Source organism: Lynx rufus, unplaced genomic scaffold (assembly GCF_022079265.1).
Source record: "Lynx rufus isolate CCGP_SWC_20201006 ecotype Redwood Valley unplaced genomic scaffold, mLynRuf1.p SCAF_6, whole genome shotgun sequence".
NCBI classification, from domain to species: domain Eukaryota; kingdom Metazoa; phylum Chordata; class Mammalia; order Carnivora; family Felidae; genus Lynx; species Lynx rufus.
In genome coordinates, this window is record NW_025814878.1 from 39,034,604 (window position 1) to 39,057,140 (window position 22,537).

General features: G+C 38.9%; 1 protein-coding gene across 1 annotated transcript in view; it reads left to right on the plus strand.

Annotated features, from left to right (window-relative positions):
• The first annotated feature begins 5,992 nt into the window (after positions 1–5,992).
• CEP85L (centrosomal protein 85 like) overlaps positions 5,993–22,537 on the plus strand; it is a 171,524-nt gene continuing 154,979 nt past the window's right edge. The window contains exon 1 of the mRNA XM_047102456.1: positions 5,993–6,155. Within this exon, the coding sequence (XP_046958412.1) occupies positions 6,083–6,155 (73 nt within the window). The 5' untranslated portion in view covers positions 5,993–6,082. The remainder of the gene's footprint in view (positions 6,156–22,537) is intronic.

Genomic DNA, 22,537 nt, shown 5'->3' on the forward strand with positions numbered 1-22,537 from the left:
CTGAAAAATGAATAAACATTTAAAAAAAACCCCGAAACTGTCATTCCTCTTGATCCTGCCTTCCTCTGCTATTCAAAATGTAAGGTGCTTGCGTATCTATACTATTGTATAGTTTCAGGCCGTGTTGCTATGTGCTGCCTTCCTGGTAACCCATCCTTTGTTTTCTGTCCTTGGAAACATTTTCATCATGCTTTACAGAACCCTCACCTTACTATTTAAAATGAACAAATCCAACTCCCTTATATCTTCAAAGATTGTTGCAGTTGTGTTCTCTGGGAAGCAGATGTTAAAATGGAGTTAGGAGTGCAAGAGGTTTATTGGAAGGTAACACCTGTGAAAGATGCAATAGGATTGCAAAGACTCAGACCCTAGTGCAGATCTGGCTAGGTCACAGTCAACCCAATAGAGAGCTAGAAAACAAAAACTGATGATTACAAGGGTTCTGCATTGGAAAGAATGGCAGGCCCCCATGTCTCTGCCATGTTCAGTCACAGGCTGGGGCGATCCAGGAAAAGTGTGGCCTCCACTCAAAAGCTGAGGCAGATCCCTCCCTCAGGTGCTAACTGCTGGAAACTGCCAGTCAACTGCATTCCTTGTGGCTGAACATCAAAGTCTTTCCTGAAGGGAGATCAGAGACAGACATGCAACTCCAATGCTGCCTCATAGATTAATTCCTCCACTGCCCCACTTCTGAAATCTTAAGCCCCACGACATTCTCCCCACTTACCCTAATGCCCCATCTTTCCACCCTTCACTCCCTTATTGTCATTGTATTTGCTTTGTGATTTCATGGGAATCTTCCACTCCCTTATTCCTTCAACCTTCTGTCAATGTTTCAGCTGTCTCTTGATTTCACTGTTTTCCCCAGATAGGATAGACCCAGATTCCCATCACTTCACTCATTTTCCAGCCAGTATCCTTGAATTTTTTGCCCCCTTTCCGTAAGTGCCCACATCACAAAATCCTGTTATACTATCTGCCTTCTTTATTCCTATACTCAAACTGCTGGATGCAGCTAAAGAAAATCATACAACACCACAGATTAATGTCACATGGTTTCCAATCTTAGCTGAACCCTAAACATTATACAGAAATCCTATAATTAGGCACTTCCTTCTCACATGGCATCTGAAGAAAAATCTTATAATTTGTTTTGCAACATATTAAAGAGCATGATGGGAAAAGCATGGGTTTTGGGATCATACGGATTAGATCTGAATCCTAGCTCTTTACTGCCTGTATGACCTTACTTCTCTGGGTCTTTTTCTCCCAATCTTTAAAATGGAGCTAATATTGACTATTAATGACAGGTTGTTTTATTCATTTATTTAAAAAACTTTAATTCCAGTGTAACTAACATGCAGTATTATATTAGTTTCAGGTGTACAATATTGTGACTCAGCAATTCTATGCATTACTCAGTGTTCATTGTCATAAGTGTACTCTTAATCCCTTTCATCTATTTCACCCATCCCCCACCAACCTCCCCTCTGGTAACCACCAGTTTGTTCTCTATATTAAGTGTCAGTTTTTGGTCTGTCTCTTTTATCTTTTGTTCATCTTTAAAAAAAATTATTTTTTATTTTTGTTTTGATGACAGATGGTTGTGAGGATTACATAAAACATTTAACTGGTTTAGTAAGAGGTCTCAAATCACTTAAATATATATATTCTAAAGTCCCACTACTGTTACCAACTGTACTTTATTGAAAACCCGCTTTTCCACTGAATCTGTCTCAATCCAATCCATAATGTTTTGGCCGCTTTAAGTTATTAAAACAGTCCTCTTCTCCACTAGTGCAGGTTAGATGGGAGACTCTCTGTGTGTGTGTGTGTGTGTGTGTGTGTGTGTGTGTGTGTGTGTTTAGTGAAGGCATGAGCTGCTTTCTTGGACTGCACACTTTACTCCATGCACTTACCTTTCTGATGTCTAACCAGGAAGACAGGGAAGAACTTGTCTTTTTATACATTGTCAAAGTTGCTGTCCTCCTTCACTGTAAATGACCTTGTATCTTTACACATGTATGAAGTGCCATTCACAAATATGTCAGTCCTAAGCAGTTTCAGTAAACATTGATGGTACTGTGGAACACTTAAATTTGTGCTTTGTTTAAATTCCATCCCTCTCAGCCTTGCCTCCCACTCAAAGGACTGCTCCATGATTTAGTGGTCCATTTCTTACCTACTTTCTCATTGGCCATTGCAGCCCAACTTTGGAGCCAAAGATACAGGTGGGATTCATTTTCTGTATCTCCCAGGAATCATGGAGTTGCGATTAGGTATCCTTACCTTCTTGGCCTGGCCACATCACAGATGAGGAAAGTGAGGTACAGACAGATTGTCTTCTGTTTACAGACCTTTATGTCTTCTGTTTACCTTTTTATAGTTGAATGTATCTGCTAGGACTATAAATAAGATTTTCCAAATCCATTGTTAAAAGAACGAGTTTCTTAGTTTTCTTTTTTTCATTATTATAAATGATTATTTGAGATTACAACCACCCATAATAAATTCAGTAACTTGTCATTTTTGTGACCTGGAAGAGGTTATATATCACGGTCCTTGTAACACTCTTGGTACACCAGAATTATCTGTTCCTTGGAATTTTTTAGTCTTCATCCACAAATCTGTCCCTCTAAAGTGGCAATTGTTCTTTAGGAGCTATTTAAATTGTTATCGGATGGTTTAATTTTTCTATATTTTGTTGGTTTTGATATTTTATGTTTCTATAAACATTAACTTCTCTTGAAGTTTCCTCATATTATGCACAAGATAGATTGTCTTCTCATTTTAAAATATCAGTTTTATCCTTTGTTACATCACTCTTCAATTCTCTGGTTGTTGTTTGCCCAATATGAATTGATGTGAGAAAAATACATATAATATAATTTAACTTAATCAGATCAGAGATTCATATCCAAATAATATTTTTAAAGTTTATTTATTTTGAGAGAGAGAGAGAGAGCAGGGGAGGGTCAGAAAGAGAGGGAGAGAGAATCCCAAGCAGGGTGTGTCCTCTCCGCACAGAGCCTGACAGGTGGTGGCTTGATCTCATAAACCATGAAATCATGACCTGAGTTGAAATCAAGAGTCGAATGCTTAACTGACTGAGCTACCCAGGCGCTCTTCCAAAAGATTTACAAATGCAACATTTATTTTTGTTTTTAAATAATGTCTTTTTTTGAATACAGTATTTCATTTTATTTATTTATTTTTAAAAATTTTATTTTTAAAAATAATCTCTACACCCAACATGGGGCTTGAACTCAGAACCTCGAGATCGAGAGTCACGTGCTCCACCAACCGAGCCAGCCAGGTGCTCCTTGAATACAATATTTTAAATGAAAAGTTTAATATAGTTTGATATTAAATATGGTGTTGTTTTGTACTATTTTACTCTTTTGTGATCTGGTTTATATTTTTTAAAAGTCCCCTCCCAAGATATTAAGTATCTAAATTTCACCTAAGCACGTATATTTGTATACACATACACAAACATACACGGTCACTATTTTCATTATTTGCTTTTATTATCTCTGCTTACAAGAACAATTACTGAAATACTTAAGTTCAGGAATACTTAAGTTCAGTCTTTGCTTATAAGATTTTCCTTATAGTTTTTTTTTCATACTATCATAACAAACCAAAAATATGCCAGTTTACCACATCGGGCTTGGTAATGGTTAAGTAGTTCTTAGGCTTTCAAACCTTTGCTATGATAAATTTTAATCATTTGGAGAAACATGGATACTGTTTCTCCTATATGGATATAGGGGAATCTGAGTTCAGATTTTGAGAATACTCACAATCTATATGATTAAAAAAATGGTTGGTTACAGTTTACTTCACATACAGAATATTCTCACTTAGTATTTAGGTTATTTTAATTGCATTAGATCTGTATCCTTTCAAGTTTAATTAGTAGGAACACAAAATTTTTTATCTTTGGTGCCAACTGCCAAAGTAACATGTTTTTACTATTTCCTCTTACTCTGTAATAGGCATTTAAAATATTTTATAGGCTCAGCTTCAGATGTTCTTTTGCATGTGTAGTGGCACACCCTTCACATTGGTAAAAAACATGTAGAAAACTTGAGCAAGTGATTTTTTTCCCCCTAAAATACTACTTAGAATTGAATGCAAGTTGGCAGTTTTTGGAATAACAAATAAACATATTTTAAACTCACAAAAGACCAAGATTTATCTGTAATTCATACATTTCTTAGAACTATATTAAAAAAAGTTTGGTGTTTAACAAATACTGTACCTAATATGAGACTATGGTAACTATAAATCATGAAAAAAAGGATACTGTGATATAGCGCTATAGCTTCCGATAATTCTTTTTGGAATTTATTATCATTAATTGTTAGGCTTCATTCTGAACCTCAACTGTTCAAGTTCCTAAACTTGAATGCCTAAACTATTCAAATGAGCTCAGGCACATTTAAATCAGGAAAAGTAGCCAATCATATCCTTCTTTCATATTTCTGTCACTTTCTATCCTCAGAACAAAGTGACTCTTGGGCCGCCTACTCATGATTTGGAGAAATAGTGGAATTCTACTGGAGGGAGACGAAATGTAAAACTGCAATGAAATAAAGTACAACACAGATGTAGTAAGTAATAAACTACACAAGTAAATGTAATTTAACCTCTAAAAGTTTTAAGCAGTATTTCCCAACTCAAAAGTCTTTAAGTAGAAATAAGAGGCCTTTATTACTAACAAGCTTCTAAAACAAAGGCATCACTGGACTCAAAGTCTTGTTAAGGGTAGGGACTTCCTTTTCACTCTGATTTACGAGCCAGGGGTAGAACCCGCTGTCTTCTACAGTGCTCTACCAATATTTATTAAATGAACTGTTTTGTATCTAAATATTGGAAGGATCCTAATATTGCCAATGAAAAGTAAGATATAAGAAAAGGCTGGTGGACCCTTTTATGCTTCCTTCCAGAATACTTACTTGCTCCTGTACTCCAGGTTTAGGGTGGGAACTGACCAAATGTAGGAAGAACAAGAAGGTGTAGGGTGTAAGGAAGTTACTCCCATTACAGACTTTGGTACCATTTTGATTCCTCTCTGGTTGCTTATCTGAATTCCTGGGCTACTAGATTAAAATTTACAGCTCCTCTCTGAACCCTCTGGTCTTTTTCCTTTCTGCTTTTTCCTGTGCACATTCTTGTATAGTAGGTATTTTGCTTCCCTCTCCCCCCTGACCCCCCCTCCCGCCACTGAATTTACGAGTTCAGGAAAACGACTTCTTTTCTGTCCCACAAAGCGATTTATAAACGATGTTTCTGGAATGTATGATGACTTTAATCCCAATCCCAAATAAGACTGGCAGTCCCTCAACCCCTCTCAGGAGAGCCTCTTAGCTCCAGTAGTTATGCAGCGAAGACAGGTTTTCCTCTTCTTTTCCAGAGAGGTGCCCCGGAGGGCTTGAGGGATTACCCAAGCGAGGGCGGTACCGAAAGATACCGCTCCGGGCCACATTCTATTCATCCTCTTTTCTCATCTGACCGAGCGCAAGGGCGGGGAGGGAGGGATGCAGCTGGTGCTTCGAGTCTACCCACCAGTCCCGGAGTAAGCGAACCGGCGTTAAGGGTACTCAGCGGCAGCGGCCCGCAGTTCCCGCCCGGCGCCGCGCACGCGTTATGTAAGCGCCCGAGGCCCCGCCCCTGGCAGGCCCCGCCCCCACCCTGCCCGGCTCCGGCTCCGGCTCAGCCGGCGGAGGGGGCGGAGAGAAGCCGCAGCTGCAACTTCGCCTGGAGGCTCTGATCCTAGCCTGGGCTCAGCCGGGGACCCAGCCGCCGTCACTGCGGAGCCGCCCGCTTCCTCGGCCCGGGCCTCAGCGCAGCGGGCTCGGCCATGGCAGCCGCCGCCGCCGGCGCCGCGGCGAATCTGGCCCCTGCGCTCGCCGCCAGTCGCTGAGCAGCCGTTAACCAGACCGCCCGCCCGCCCTCCTGCTGGTGCCTCCGCGGCCCCAGGTTCCGCACAAGTTTCCGCCGCCGAAGAAGCAGGAGGCGAAGGCGGGGGAGGACGGACTAGGGGAGTCGTACGCCCCCGGCCCTCCCGCCCGCTATGTGGGGGCGCTTCCTGGCCCCAGAGGCCGGCGGCCGGGACAGCCCCGGCGGAGCCCGCAGTCTCCCGGCGGGTAAGTAACGGGACAGTCCCTCCCCCGCGGCTGGTGTGGGGGTCGCGGCCGACCGCGACGCCTCGGGACCCTGCCGCCGTTCCCTTCCCTTCTCAGGCCTGCCTTCCCCCCCCCCCCGCCCCAGGCCGCCTCCCCGACGCCGCCGCGCGCCCGCCCGCCCCGTTTCCTCCCGGCTGCCGACACCCCGGCACCGCGGGCTGACATCTGGCGGGCCGCGTCCCCGGTCCCGTCCGCCCCTGCATCGCGCGGCCGGGCGTCCAGCCCGCTCCTCCCCGGGCCGCAGCCCCGGCGCCCCAACTTCAAGCTCGCCAGGGCCTCCTCTGGTTGCGCTTTGTTGTCCGGCCTCCTCCCTTTTCCCTCGTGGGGTGTGTGGCCGACGTGGATAACGGGGCTCACGGGGACCCGAGCGGGAAGGTCGCTGCGACCGTGCTGCGGCGGCGGCTTGGGGCGCGCCTGGGAGGGCCGGGGTCTGCTGCGCCCACGCCCGCAGCTGCTACTTGGGGCGTTTTGGGGCGGGAGGAGGTTGCTGGTGATGCCATCTCCTGCATAAGTGATCCCCGAGGGGACTTCAGCCCCTCAGTGAAACCTGGTCACCTCCCCGCAGCTCTCTCTGGCGTCAGGGGAGGACATGTCCTGCATGAGCCAATCGATCTCTGAGCGGCGGGGGTGTTAATGCGTTTGCCTCTCCCTGGCCCCTTCAGGGAAAATTTGGAGATTGCCGCGTTCACTGTGTGAAGGGAGCGGTTTGTGTCGGACAGCCATTTCATGCCTGCATCGCTCAGAAGTTGTGTGGGAGCCACCAGATTGGGATAAATCCTCCCCTAATTTGGGATGAAAAAGATAAGGCTTAAAAAAAAAATAAGGCTTGGGTTGCCTGTGACAAGTTGTCTGACCCTGACGATTCCCCAAGACACTTTAATTGGATCTTGAACCCTTTGAGAAGCTGAAAGTTATATAGGCCTTTTATCCAGAAAAAAATTGCCATATGTACAGACGTAAAATTTTTTCCTCCAATTTTAGGTGGTTCTCGAACTCCTAAGTAACCTTGTTCCACAAAATGTTTTGAGTTCCACTTGTAACTGACATTTTTGTATACATTTTTAAAGCTATTTGCAAAACAAAAACCGTAGAAGCAGCATGTGGAAGTGAGAATTTTTTTTCTGGTAGCATTTTCTGCTCTTTAAAGTATACCAGGCACAGTTGCTATTAAAATTTCAAATAATGTAATTCTATGATAGTTTAGAAATTTGTGATGTGTTTTTCTTTTTTAGACGTATAATTTTACTAGTTATTGGGGGACTGTAATTGACAAGTAGGAATTGTATATATACTTAAGGTGTCCAACTTGATGTTTTGATGTATGTATATGTATGCATTGTGAAATGATTTCCACAGTCAAGCTATTTAACATACTCATCACCTCATAGAGTTACAATATTTGTGTGTGTGTGGTGAGAACACTTAAGATTTATCCTCTTAGCAAGTCTCAAGCATATTGCACGGTATCAAGTGTAGTCACCATACTGTACTTTATTCGAGACATATGTAAATTTTTAAATCCAGAGTTAAATTTAAAATCATTCTCTTAAATTTGGTTCTGCAACAGTTGTAGCAATAATGGAACTTACTGTAGGCATGGATTTAGTTAAAAAAATGTAAATGGAAATTATCTTCTCTAAGATGTATACTATTTATCCTAATAAGGGGAGAGTGCAGTTGAGAGGTTTCCGATGCTTACTGACTACTAGAAATACTACAGTCACAGTTAACTTCAGTAAGCGAGAAGACAACTTCATTATCCCTAGGGATTGGAGGGAGTGGTTTCAATTTATCTGTACCTGTCAAGAGCCATCTGTAGTGTCTTTGTAACCTAACCTCTTGAAAGAGATTTGTAATAATAACATGTTTGGAGATATAATGTCACCCAAGCATTGTATCCATTTTTCCATTGTTTTCCATGAGGAAGAAAACCTCATAGTGAGCAGAAGTTAAGCAACTGAAGGAAGGACTTTGAGGTTGTATTGCAGGCCCTAGACCTTTGCTGTAACAAAGAATATAGTGGAAGGAGATAATTTATAAACAGTACCCAGGTTGAAGGAATTTGGACAGGATATCTTTACAAAGCATATATTTTATCATATTTTGACAGTGATAAGCCATTGGTAAGTCAGGACATGCCTTTCCAATAAATTTTTTTTTCAGCGATATGCCGAGAGTGAATTACTTTTACAGTAATAGTGATGTACTTTTTGCTATGCTTCTTTATTCTTTTTTTTAAAAAAATGTTTTTTAATGTTCATCTATTTTCGAGAGAGAGGGAAAGAGAGCAGGGGAGGGGCAGAAGGAGAGGGAGACACAGAATCTGAAGCAGGCAACAGGCTCTGAGCTGTCAGCACAGAGCCTGACGCGGGGCTCAACCCGTGAACCGTGAGATCATGACCTGAGCTGGTCAGACACTTAACTGCCTGAGCCACCCCGGTGCCCCAATGCTTTATTCTTGAGCAAATAAGTATTTAAAATTATTTTTTAGTTAATTTTATAAAGTTATACCTTAGATGAAAAACTTACATGTAGTTTCTTTTACAAACGAACAGATGGTGAAGGTCAAGATAATGACCTCTGAGATGCTTTATGCAGGGATTTCTTTTCCTTTCTGAGAATTTGAAGAAAATTTATATTTTTGAAATAATGTTCAGTGTATCTTTTGACCAACTTGAGCAATTTTAGAATTTTGTGAAAACAAAGAGTTGTTTTCTGATTGTATTTGTCAGCAATCATTTTATTCCTGAAGGCCAATACGAAACCAGGGATAAGTAAATAATTTCTGGTATTGAAATGAGTTTACTACTTCATTATGTGGGTTAATTCTAGGTATCCTAAAACTGATTTGTTTATAGAAATATGTAACTGGACTAAAGAGAAAATCAGTGGTAATGTAGAATCAGCTGAAAATATTGAAGGTAACATTTTTTTTAAGGTAATGGTAGTAAAATCAAATAGGAACAATAACAAGTGTGGTTTGGAGAATACTGAACTTTTGACCTTTGCTTTGGGATTTAATTTTGTTTTGGTACCTACAGTTTTTCAGCTTTATAGAGTAAACGTTTATAAATGTAAATAATATGAACATGTTCATATATTTCCATACAAAGAACACCCCCCTTTCCCCCTTTTGTGTTGGCAAGTATGGTTAGATGGCTAATTTTATTTTGAGAGAAAGCATAAGTTGGGGGGGGGGGGAGAGAATCCCAAGCAGGCTACACACTGTCTGTGGATACTCTGATGCCAGTCTTAGACTCCCCGTGAGATCATGACCTGAGCCGAAGTTAGACGCTTAACTGAGCCACCCAGTTGCCCGTTGAAAGCTAATTTTAAATAGAAGAAGTGATATGTCTTTATGTATTTGATTGAATGCATTTGAGAATACCTTGCTGTTCAAAATGTATAATCAGAGGGAGAGGGAAAGGGAGAGAGACTCTTAAGCGGGCTCCGTGCCCTTCCTGGAGCCCAAAGCAGGGCTCCATCTCACAACAGGAAGATCATGGCCTGAGCCTAAATTAAGTCTGACACTTAACCAACTAAGCCATCCAGGTGCCCCTTTCTTTCCTTTATGTTTTAAAAATCTAGTATGATATAGTGGTATTTTGAGTACTTTTGTCTAGTTATACCGAATTTGATTCATTTTATAAATTATACTTTAAAAATATTAATATATTCAACCCTTACAACATTTGGGGGCAGGATATGATAGTTTTAAAGTATGCTAAAATGTGAAAACATGAGATCTGGAGAAATGTCAGTGCCTTGAGCTTGAAATCTTCTTCCTAGTTGATGCATTGCCATAAGGTGTTTAGTGATGTCATAATGATAGTAGTGATAACTGGTATGCTTACACCAGATACTGAGGTATTGTTCTGTGGTTCTGAATTAGATGGATCTAAAAGTACTGTGGTAACAATGAAACGTAACTCTTTTGCCTGAACTCATTTGGACATGTTCTATTATAATAAGCTTTGGGGGGTGAGGGGCGAATCTTAATTTTAGTAATGACTGTGGTGAAATGAACTTGATTAGTAATTGGAACTTGATCATTTCTTGGCTTGAATGGAGCTGGTAAATTAATCTGAGGCCAGGGAATAAATGGTGAGTTGACAACCACTATTGTCATGTTGTGAATATTTTTGCATGTTGAGAACAGAAAAATTTTAGAGTCATGATTTTTCTGACTGGATGAAATGTTTGTATGCATATTCTGAGAAAATGGTGATGACGTGAAGAGTCCTAGATAGTATTTTACTGAGTGATGGCTTAATTAGTGGGAACTAATGTGTAAAATGTGCATTAAAAAATGAAGAATGTCATCATCTAGATAACTTCCAAAGCTGCAGTGAGATACTAATTATTATTACTACCTTAAGCATGTTCATATTTTACACTGCCAAAATAATATTCTGAAAAGTAGAATTTATCATATAAAGTATTCATTTTAAGAATGGAAATGATCTGGGTGCCTGGGTGGCTCAGTCCCTTGAGCGTCTGACTTCAGCTCAGGTCATGATCACTCTGAGTTTGAGCCCCGCATCAGACTCTGTGCTGACAGCTGGGAGCCTAGAACCTGCTTCGGATTCTGTGTCTCCCTCTCTTTCTGCCCCTCCCCCACTAACACTGTCTCTCTCCCTCTCTGTCTCTCTCTCTCTCTCTCTCAAAAATAAACATTAAAAAATTTAAAAAAAAGAATGGAAATGGTCAACATAAAAAGAACGTCAAATAGCTTTTCATACTAATATCTTCTACTTTCTATTTTTCTTTAATTATAAAAATCCATTGTTATTACCTAGTATAGTGGTTGGCACATAATACGTACTTGGCAAATGTTTGTGAGTCATTCTTTCAATAAATATTGTGTAATAGGCATTGTACTAGTCTGTAGCAATACATCACTGAACAAGAAAGATAAGGTCCCAGCTCTCAGGGAGCTTACATTCTAGTGGGGACGAAGCTGTCTGTAAGTAAACCAACAACAAGAGAGTTCACCTGGTAAGTACTGTGAAAACAGGGAAACTGGGTGAGATGGCAAAGGTTGAGTAGAGCTGCTTTGGATCGGCTGGTCAGGGAAGGCCTTTCTAAGGAGGTAACGTTGAGCTGAGGCCAGAATGATAAGGAGCCAGACGTGAGGGGAGGAGTGTTCAGGCACAGGGCACAGACACAGCTCCAAGGTAGAAATGAGTTTGGGGAGTCTGAAGAATATCAAGAGCCAGTGAATCTGGAGCATGGAGATCAGGAATGTGAGGTGAGGGAGCCCAGATAATGTAAGGCATTGTAGGAAGTTTGGGTTCTGTTCCGTGTGAGGGGAATCTAGATATAAAAAGGGTAGGAGAGATGACCGTTCATTTATTCATTCACTGGGGAGTGCCTACGTTGAGGCAGACACTCTTCTAGCATTGGGGAAACAGTAGACATTCTCTGTCCTTGGTGTTTATGGATCACTCCTGGCTGTTCTGTGGGGAAAAATTCTGGAGGGTTGGGGGAAAGAAGAGCAGTAGGGAAGCCAGTTAATAGCATACTGCAGTTAATAGGTTACGTACAATAGATGGTCTGGGATCACAGTGGTAAGATTGGATTTGGGGAGAAGAGAATGGGTTTGGAATATACTTGAGAAAGCTGGGAGGATTTACCAATGGTTTGGAGATGACAAAGGAGTTGACATAAATGACGTAAATGATATCTTAGTTTTGGTTTCAGAAATTTTGTTTGGTGGTGCTATTTCCTGAGGTGGGGGGAAGAGAGAGGAAGGCAAATAAAATCAAGAGTTCTTGTTTTGGCCACGCTTTTTTAGAGGTTGCAGGCACCATGTTGAGTCAAGCTCAGTGGAGAGATGGGAGAGGTGGAGGTAGGCATTTTGAGAGATGTCTGTGTATAAATGGTGTTTAAAGGTGTTCACATGGAGCGAATATAGAGAATACAGCAGAGGATCAAGCTCTGGGGCATTTATGTTTCCTGTCAGGGAGAGGAAGAGGAACAATCCAAAGAAACTGAGAGGGAGCAGCCGGTGAGTTAGGAATAAAACCACAGAGTGTGATATTCTAGAAGAGAGGAGGCTGAGGGGAGGAGTAATCACTAAAGTCTTGTGGTTCCAAGAGGTCATATAAAATCAGTCAGAATAGATCAGTGGCCCTGGCCAGTTTCCATGAGAGACTGTTAAAAATTTAAAAATTGGCCAGGATTAGAGATCTAATCCATTCAATTCTTTTTTTTTCTTTTTTTCTTTTTAATGTTTATTTTTGAGAGAGAGAAAGTGCGCCTGCAGAGGGGCAGAGAGTGGGAAACAGGAACCCGAGTTGGCTTTGCACTGACAGCAGAAAACCCAACGCGGGGTGCGAACTCACAAAGCAAGAGATCTTGATCTGAGCCCGAATTTACGAACTGAGAGATTATGACCTGAGCTGAAGTTGGACACCCAACCCACTGAGACACCCAGGCGCCCCTCCACTCAATTCTTTATTGCGTGGAGATTGATACATAAGTGCTAAATAAAAGCTTAAATTGCTTTCTCCTTACTACTTCTCAAGCTAGGGTGACCGATGGTCTGGGTTTGCCTGGGACATTCAGTTTCAAGACTAGGGGAGGGGAAGTGTCTCCTGGGATGCCTTACATTGAACAGTGGCTAAACCTTGACTCAAGGACATCTCAAAGAGTGTAAGTGTTCTTCCCACCAGAGTAGATTTTCTGTCAGGGGACCAGACTTTGGTATTTAGTTTTATTTCATGCTTTGGCCTGAGAATCTGCCTCAAAATAGTAACTCTCTATTTTTGTTTCTTCTGTGATAAATGGTTTTAAGACTTCATTACATGGTGCTAAAATAATTGAAGTCATTGATAAGATTTTAAATTACTTTAAAGAATGAGTTTAAGATCAGGACCTTTGTTCTATACCTTTTCTGTGTAGTAGATGTCTAGTGAATAAACTTGATTGCTTTATTGATGCTACTTTTCATTACTAAAATTCAGAGTTAGAGATGAACAGTAGTTCTTAGTTATCCTGCTGGAGAATGGGATGAAATATTTGGGCTAAATTTGGTGTAAAGTTCAAAGTTTTCTACAAGGTGGTTACGTTGTAGACAGATTGTGTGTTTTTTGACTGTAAGAAATATATGTTGCCTTCCCATGACATTACAGAAGCTTTTTTGAAGCTTTCTGAGTAGTACTGAGCATTACATCTTATTTTAGGAATGATGTACTGAAAACTTTGACTAGAAATTAAGTTCTTTAATTTTGGGGAGATATGTATTAATTTTCTCAAAACTTTAATTTGAAATGTTTTAGAACTAAAGTTTTGTTTCAGTTTTGGCACTTAAATGTGTTGTGTGTGGCACTTAGGTTCCTAAGTATGAGTAAACAAAAGGCTAATTGAGAAATAATTAGCCTACTCAGCTTTCTTTGGAGGTTAATGGCTACATAAATTAAAAGTAGCATTTATTAGGTCTGACAGTTTAGGAAAATTTATTTTGATTGGGATTTTTATTTTCTCCTGGATGTTGTTGATCCTTCTAAGTTTTGGCATAATTTGCTACCATGGAGAATATTTTTTCTAGTGGTACTATGAAATAGTTACAGTGAGAGACAAAGGTGGGCCTCTGGAATACTGCTTGGTATACTTTGTCCACATTTGTAGTGGTTTTATTAAAAACTTCATTTTTTACCAGTGTGTAAACTGAAACAAAGGCTTATGAGAGAGTAAATTAAATGTGGTCCTCATTCCAGATGGCTGCCAATATACTTTTTTTGAATACAGCATTTCAAGTAACCAGAAGATAAGCTAGGACTTCCACCTGTTTACATATTGACATCAACATGCATGTAATTTTTGTCATAGGAGGAGATAGACTTGTCTGTGTTGTTTGCTGCCCTAACCCTCTTGAATTCCTTGCTTTGTATAATGAGTACTTGGCATATTTATTGGTTTGAATTCATATTTTTTGTGTGAAAGGCAAACCACTTATTTATCTGGTGTCTTCTTAATTGAGGTAATTTTAATCTCAGCCTGAACCAGTGAAAACTCTTCCTTGTTATGGTAGAATTGAGAATAAGGAAATTTCAGAATTACATTGAAGGAATGTAGTCTTATACCTTTTGCGGTAATGTGTTTAAAATTATTCATAGTAGTTAATGAACTTCCCTATTTATGTTTAAGAAAGCAAAGAATACTAGTTTTTGATTACTTAAAATTCAGTTTTAATTTACATTCCCACCAACAGTGCACAAGGGTTCCCTTTTCTCCACATCCTTGCAATATTTGTTATTTCTTGTCTTTTTGATAATAGCCATTCTAATGGGTGTGAGGTAGTATCTCATTATGCTTTTGATTTTCATTTTCCTAATGGTAAGTGATGTTGATGTTGACACCTTTTCATGTACCTGTAGGCCATTTTTATATCTTTTTTGGAAGAATACCTATTCAGGTCCTCAGCCCATTTAAAAAATCTGATTTGTTGTTATTGCTGTTGCTGTTGAGTTTTATGAGTTTCTTATATATTTTGGATATTAACTCCCTATCAGATACATAGTTTGGAAATACTTTTTCCCTGTTCTATATGTTGCCTTTTCATTTTGTTGATAGTTTCCTTTGCTGCATAGAAGCTTTTTAGTTTAATGTAGTCCCACTTGTTCATTTTTGCTTATGTTGCCTTTGCTTTTGGTGTCCAATCCCCCCCCCCCAAAAAAAACATTGTCAAGATTGATGTCAGGGAGTTTACTCTCCGTTTTCTTCTAGGAGTTTCATGGTTTTGGGTCTTGTGTTCAAGTTTTTAACCCATTTTGAGTTGATCTTTCTGTATGGTGTGAAGATAGGGGCTCAGTTTTATTCTTTGGCATGTGGCTGCCCAGTTTTCTCAGCATCATGTATTGAAAGAGATCATCATTTTCCCATTGTATATTCTTGGCTCCTTTGTAGTAAATTAATATACCCTATATGTGTGGGCTTGTGTCTAGGCCTTTTTTTTTTAATGTTTATTTATTTATTTTTGAGAGAGAGAGAGTGAGTGAGCAGGGGAGGGGCAGAGAGAGAGGGAGAGAGAGAATCCGAAGCAGGCTCCATAGTCTCAGCACAGAGCCCGAAGCGGGGCTCGAACTCAAGAACTGTGAGATGATGACCTGAGCCGAAACCAGGAGTTGGACACTTAACTGACTGAGCCATCCAGGTGCTCCTAATTCTGGGCCCTTTATTTTGTTCCATTGATTTGTGTGTTTGTTTTTATGCCTGGCACTTTAGAAACAATATTTTTTCATATTTATTCAATTATCACAAAAACCCTATGAGAGAGGTACTCTAATTTGTTTTCTCTTTTTACATGTGAAGAAACAGAGGTACAGTTTAGGTAAATGACTTACTCAAGGTCTCACTGCTAATAAGAGGTGGAATAGAGCTTGAGTCCAGGCAGCCTGGTTTCACAGTCCATTCTTTACCACTAAGCTACACTGTTATTTCTGTAATAAAAGAAAAAAATTAGGACTATTAGAGTCAGTTACCCTAGAGACAAACAGTACTCAGATGGACTGGAGGATGGCAATGAAGAACATAAATATTGTTATTTTAAGTGTCCTTCATTTTAGCTAGATATTCTCCAGTGTAGTTTGAGGTTTTTTTCTCAGTGTGTATGTGTGGTTACTATTAATGTGAATGCTTTTCTATGTTTTAATGTTCTTTTTAATTTTTTGTGACTTGTGTTTTTTGGCCCTAGGAGGTTGTTTTCTCATATTTATTAGGTATTTTAGCCATCATCCCCTCAAACCACTTATAATTGTTATTTTTTTTAGCTGTTTCGGAAAATATTTACTGATCTTTAGAAACTTAAATGCAGACTAGCTCAAGGGATAGTTAAAAATCTGGATTTTAAAATAGACAACAAGCCCCCCCACCCCTATTTAATCCTTTTTCTAAAAGGAAGAATATTTTTTAGATCTAATTATAATGTTTCCAGAATTTTAATTTTATACCATGAACATTTATTTGGTACCTAGTAGTAATAATGACTTAAGTTTATTGAGACCCTGCCTGGCCCTGGAGCTCTGTGTTAGAGACTAAAAAAAAAAAAAAAAAAAAAAAAGAAAAAAAAGGTGTCTTTCACTGTTCTTAGTTTGCTGAGGGAGAAGAAAGTCCTACACAAATGGGTTAATATAATTTAGTAAATCCCGTTCTGGAATTTTGAGTGATATATTGGGAGAGCACAAACTAGTAGTTATTGAATGCCACTGAATACCTCTTGGAGGAATCAGAAGACAGAACAAGATTCTGAACTGGGACTTTTAAAGAAGGTAGAGAAGGAAAAGAGCATGGAGTTGTTAAAGAACCTCGACTGTCTGGAGGCAGTGATTAAGTGTGTGTGGCTAGAGAGTGTTTGTAGGGCAGCTGGCATAAGGGAGGTAGGGGTTGCAAAGGATTAGAAAATGGGGCTGTAATTGGTGAAGAAGTTTGCCAAACTTAAGTAGTTTGCAGGAAGGAACCTACAGATGTATATAAGCAAGAGAATGACAAATGTACTTCATTCTCAGAAGAGAACTCTGGTAGTAGGGTCGAGATAGCTTGGGTGGAATTACTTGCAGCAGTCCAGGCAAAATATATGATCTGTGACGGTGGACATCTAATTCAGTTTAGTATTTTCAAAATGGACTGAACAGTTTTAGAAACTGATTACTCTTAAGTGTTTAAGGAATAGCTTTTTTGTTGTGTTCTCTGGATTTATTCCTTTTTAACTTAGTTGTATGTTGATTTCTACTGATAGTATTGGGGCAGTTGAAGGCCACTTTGTGTAAAAGTACTTTGTACTTGTTAACATTTCAGAGGTGTTAAAAGGTGAGACATGTGCATCTTATGTCATACAAGGGTAAGTGTGCTTTGATATTTTCTGTTTTGTTTTATTTTATGTAAAATGGTTGGTCTCAATCCACTGATAACCTGCATTTTGAGAAACACTGCAGTTTGTGTTCATGATTTGTATTCAGCTTTTTATGTAAAAATAAATATGCTTTGTCAGTGGTGTTATTTTAATTTTCTTCTGACTTAGAGTTGTCATTAAAAAAATTAAGAGGCACCTGGGTGGCTCAGTTGGTTGAGTTTCTGACTCTTACTTTTGGCTCAGCTTATGTTCCCAAGGTCGTGGGATCAAGCCCTGCATTTGACTCTGTGCTGAGTGTTGGAGTCTGCTTTCGATTCCTGCCCCCCGACCCCCGTCTCCCTCTGCCCCTCTCCGCCACTCACACGCTTTCTCTCTCTAAATTAAAAAAAAATTCAGTAAGATTGGTCGCTATTCTAAATGCAGAAAATTATAGGTATATCAGCATATTGTGGAAGACTTGATACTGTATGCATTTTTGCTTCCAATTAAAAAAGTGCTTCAGAGAGAAAATGTAACAATAGGTTACCTCTTCATTTGATGCTAACCTTCTTATATTTCCAGTGTGATACATATTAATAATTTTAAGTAAGTTTTTCCCACGCATTCAGTATTCTATTTAAAAGAATTGAAATTCATGTTAAAAAATTTAAAATACCATTTCCAAAGAGAAGTTCCAGTGTACGAAGGTACTTCTGTCTTTGTTCTGGAGAAAACTGATTTTACAGTCAGTTATTCAATTGCTTTAATATGATAGGACCTAGGTAAGACTTTATTGTCAGAGATCCCTGAGCCTCATTGTAATTTTTTTTTTAAAAGTCCATAGCATGTACCTAGAAATTGAGTAGTTCCCATTTCAGTAGCAGAGTTTTACAACTATAGTGTAAGATAGTTTTCCTTATTATATCCCCTGGTAAGCATATTTCCCTTCTAGTGCTTAACTACTTTGTGCTTCTGGATTGACTTGAATAGAGACAAGACATGGCATTCTCCTCAGAATGAATGAATTCAATCTAAATTAAAGATTAGAATGTTGTTTTATTCATGACATTTGTTAATTATTTTCAGTGTTCTAGGCATATAATATAAATTTTTTTTTTAAAGAAGTGCAGTTGAACCTTGAACAATGCAGGAGTTAGGGGCACCAGTCCCCTGTGCAGTTGAAAATCTGTGTAAATCTTTTGACTCTCAAAAACTTAACTACAATAGCTTGCTGTTGACTGGGAAGCTTTACTGATAACATAAACAGCTGATTAACACATATTTTATATGTTATATGTATTATATACTGTATTTTTACAATAAAGTAAGGTAAAGAAAGCATTACTAAAATCATAAGAGAAAATACATTTGCAGTACTACACTATGTTTGTCAGTACCATAAGTTTATATCATCTGTGTATAAGATGAATTGTCAGTATCTATATCAATATTGTCTTAAAAGGTACAAGTCTGTGTAGGTGTTGTATGTGTTAACTAACACTAGACACCAAAAATGAAAAGATAACCTGAAAAACACATTCATATATTACAGGTATACACAACAAGTCATGCATTGAAAGTGAAGAAGCAGTAATATGATTGTCCCACAGTAGCCTAGCCTATACACTAATGAATGAGTCATTGTAACATTTTAATGGCATACAGAATTATAGTCATATTCATAATATATTATTGGAAACTGTTAGATTTTTAAAAAAACACTTACGTGTGGTAGGCTGATATGCAGTTTTTTTCAATGACGAGAGAGAGGGGCATACTATATGGTAATGTAATTCTTTGAAAGCAAAGTTATAAAACAGTAAGAAAACCAACACATTATTAATTTTGTATTAAATATTACTCATTTTATGCCTGTGTGAAGATAGGCTATCCACTACCATACAGGTTTTGCGCAGGATATTATACATGGTGAATACTTAGGTGGTGATGATGATGATGGCATAAAAACATCTCACACAGTTCTTGCCTTACAGTTACTGGATTTTCATGCAAAGACATACATACAACAGGTAAATTTTTTAACTGTATGGCATGATGATTATTTCTATTCATTAAGTGGAAGTGGATCATCATAAAGGTCTTCATCTGTGTTGTGTTTCATGTTGAATGGGGAGGAGAAGGAAAAAAAGGAGGGTCTTGCTTTCTCAGGAGTAGTAGAGGTGGAGGAGGTGAAAGGGAAGACAGTAGAGGCAAGGAAACTTGGTATAACTTTACATAAATACATCATAATTTTGGTCTGACTTTTTCGCTTTCTCAAAAATGTTTCTATACAGTACAAGTGACTTTTCTACCATTTGCCTTAGTTTTAGTGCTTGTATCATGGAAAGGCCATGTTGTAAAAGAAGTCAAAGCAGTCTTGAGTAATCAGAACCGTTCTGCCTGATTGTTTAATGGCAGTTTGTTTTCTGACAATGCTTCTATGTCGTCTTTTTCGTTGTCTGGCATTGGTTTAGAAGCACTCATCTCTATCAAACCATCTTCTGTTAATTTCTCTGTTGTGGTATCTATTTGCTTTTGAATTTCCTCAAGACCCGTATCTTGAAAGCCTTAATTTCCCACCTATTTTGCCATATCCACATCTGTTTCGCGATTCCTTTGACTGGCTCTGTCGTTAATCCTGTGAAGTTATGTGTAACATCTTGACACTGTTTTCTCCAGCAGGAATTTATTGTTTCAGGGTCGATGGCTTTCACAGCTTTTTCTGTAACGATGTTGGTATCTTAAATGGTGTAATCCTTCCAGACTTTTATGATATCCTCTCTTTTGGGGTTCTCTTCCATAATGTTTTCAATGCTTTCCATAGGGAACCATGCAAAATGAATCTTAAAGGTCCTTATGACCTCTTGATCTAGAGGCTGAATTACAGACCTTGTATTAGGGACAGGTAAGCCACTTTGATATCTTTGGTGTTCAACTCATAAGGTTCTAGGTGGTCAGGGGCATTGTCCAATACCAAAAGGGCTTTGAAAAGCAATCCCTTACTGGCAAGGTACTTCCTGACTTCAGGGACAAAGCATCAGTGGAACCAGTCTAGAAAAAGCGTTCTTGTTCAGCCTGTTCTGCAACCAAAAGTCTGGCTGCTGATGGTTACCTTTTTCCTTCAAGGCCTGGGGGTTAGCAGCTTTACAGACAAGGACAGTCCTGATCATACACCTGACTGCATTTGCACAAAACAATAGAGTCAGCCTATCCCTTCCTGCATTAAATTTGGTGCTCGTTCCTCTTCCTTACTAATAAATATCCTTTGTGGAAATTTTTTTCCAGAGTAGGATACATTTGTCTGCCGTTCAGGCAGATATCCTTTCTCGTCAGTGGTTTTTGTAATGGTGTTTGGGAGCTCCTCTGCTGCCTCTTGGTCTCAGAAGCCGCTTCTCCTGTTATCTTGACATCTTTAAAGCCAAACTTCTTTCTCAAATTATCAAACCATCCTGTGCTGGTATTAAATTCTTCAGTTTTATATCCTTCACCTTCCTTTGCCTTAAGTTGTCATGTACTGTAATGAGACTTTGCTTTTTCTCAAATCAATCTAGAGTCTATAGGTAGGCCATTCTTATGGCGTTTTGCACCCACCTACAAGCTGTATTTTCAAATCAAGAAAAAAAAAATTCATAAAGTTTCCCATATTTTTGCTCTCCTGCTGGTGTAGCTGCAGCAGCAGCTTCGCAAATTTCCTTTTCTTTCTTTCTTTCTTTCTTTCTTTCTTTCTTTCTTTCTTTCTTTCTTTCTTTCACAATGGTCTTGATATTGGATTCATTTATCTAGAAATAGAAAGCAACTATATGTACTCAAACGGTAGTACATATCAAGCATTCACCTTTTTCTTTCTAATGTCCTGACTTTTCTGCTTCTTGGGAGCATTTCTAGCATCACCAGTGATACTTCATATGGGCCGCATGGCGTTGAAAGTTTATGTTATTGCACAAAACATGAACTATGAAAACTATGTGAGATCCATGAGAGATCAGTTTATTGTGCTACACATACTAGAGATGATTACCTTCACATGGCTTTTTAAATGGATGCTCTTAACAAGTGAGTTCACTGCAATAGCAACAAGTGGCTGTAAAATCATTACAGCAGTATACTGTCTACTACAGTTAATTTTATGCAGTTATGATTTATTATTACATCTTTGCATTTATTTACATTTCTCTTTGAATGGCACCATGTATGTTGTGGAAGTGTTTATGTAAGTTCTGATAAATTGTAACTTTTTGTAATAGGATTTTTATATATTTTATGGGAGTAAATGATAAAATAGGACTAGCATCTACATATATTTTATGTGTTCATGACAAACCTAACTTTTTCATAAGTTTTTTGTTATTTCTAGGCTACTTGGTGTGTCTGCAAGTTTTTTCATACTGTCACAAATCTCCAGGAAGTTTTCTGATATGTTTACTTAAAAAATTCCACATATAAGGGGAGTCGCTCAGTTCAAACCCATTGTTGTTCAAGGAACAACTATAATTTTAAAAATCTAAACCTTTATTTTTTAATTTCTCGGTTAGTAAGATTGGACATTGTTTCATATCTTTATTTGGCATTTACATGTACTCCCAGCCTATTTATGCTATTTGCTGGGTATTTCTGAAAAATATTTCTCCAATAGGTTTGCATATGGGAGAGAAAGTAGTGGACTGGTTACCCTTTTTGATAATGGTTTAGACAGGACTTTGAGTTCATATACAGGGGATATTACCTGAGGAGCCGATTGAAGCAACCATTTTGGTATAGATTATAGGCAGATCAGAGAACAGGCCTGGTTACAGAATACTTTCACTTGGTGCTTTTATAGGTGAGTAATTAATTAAGTGAATTAAAGTAAGTCCCATTCAGAGAGAGGTCTGGAACCTACAGAGTTTTAAGTGGTTGTTCTGGACATCAAAGCTTGTAGAAGTGTCTCTGGTCAATATTTTAAATTTTTAGTTAGTTTAAATGTATATGGTTTTCAAGGCTACTTATTTGTTTTGTTTTATTTTTTTTTTCAACGTTTATTTATTTTTGGGACAGAGAGAGACAGAGCATGAACGGGGGAGGGGCAGAGAGAGAGGGAGACACAGAATCAGAAACAGGCTCCAGGCTCTGAGCCATCAGCCCAGAGCCCGACGCGGGGCTCGAACTCCCGGACCGCGAGATCGTGACCTGGCTGAAGTCGGACGCTTAACCGACTGCGCCACCCAGGCGCCCCTACTTATTTGTTTTATATATCTATGAAACCAAAACATTTAATTTATAAATTACATGTAAATAGAAATTCAAACTAATATTAACATGACATAATGTTTTATTAAAACTAAAGATTTAATGTTGGAATTAATATTGGTAGAAACCAGCTTCAGTTCTGGTTTTATTATTAATCTGTTTATGAATTTTGATTTTTTAATATTAATATAAAGAATGGCTATCCTGAAGGTGTGGTAAAATGATTTAATTCATTTTATGGACATGTTTATCTTTCTGTGATCCTTATGTTGAAATCTAAAAACTT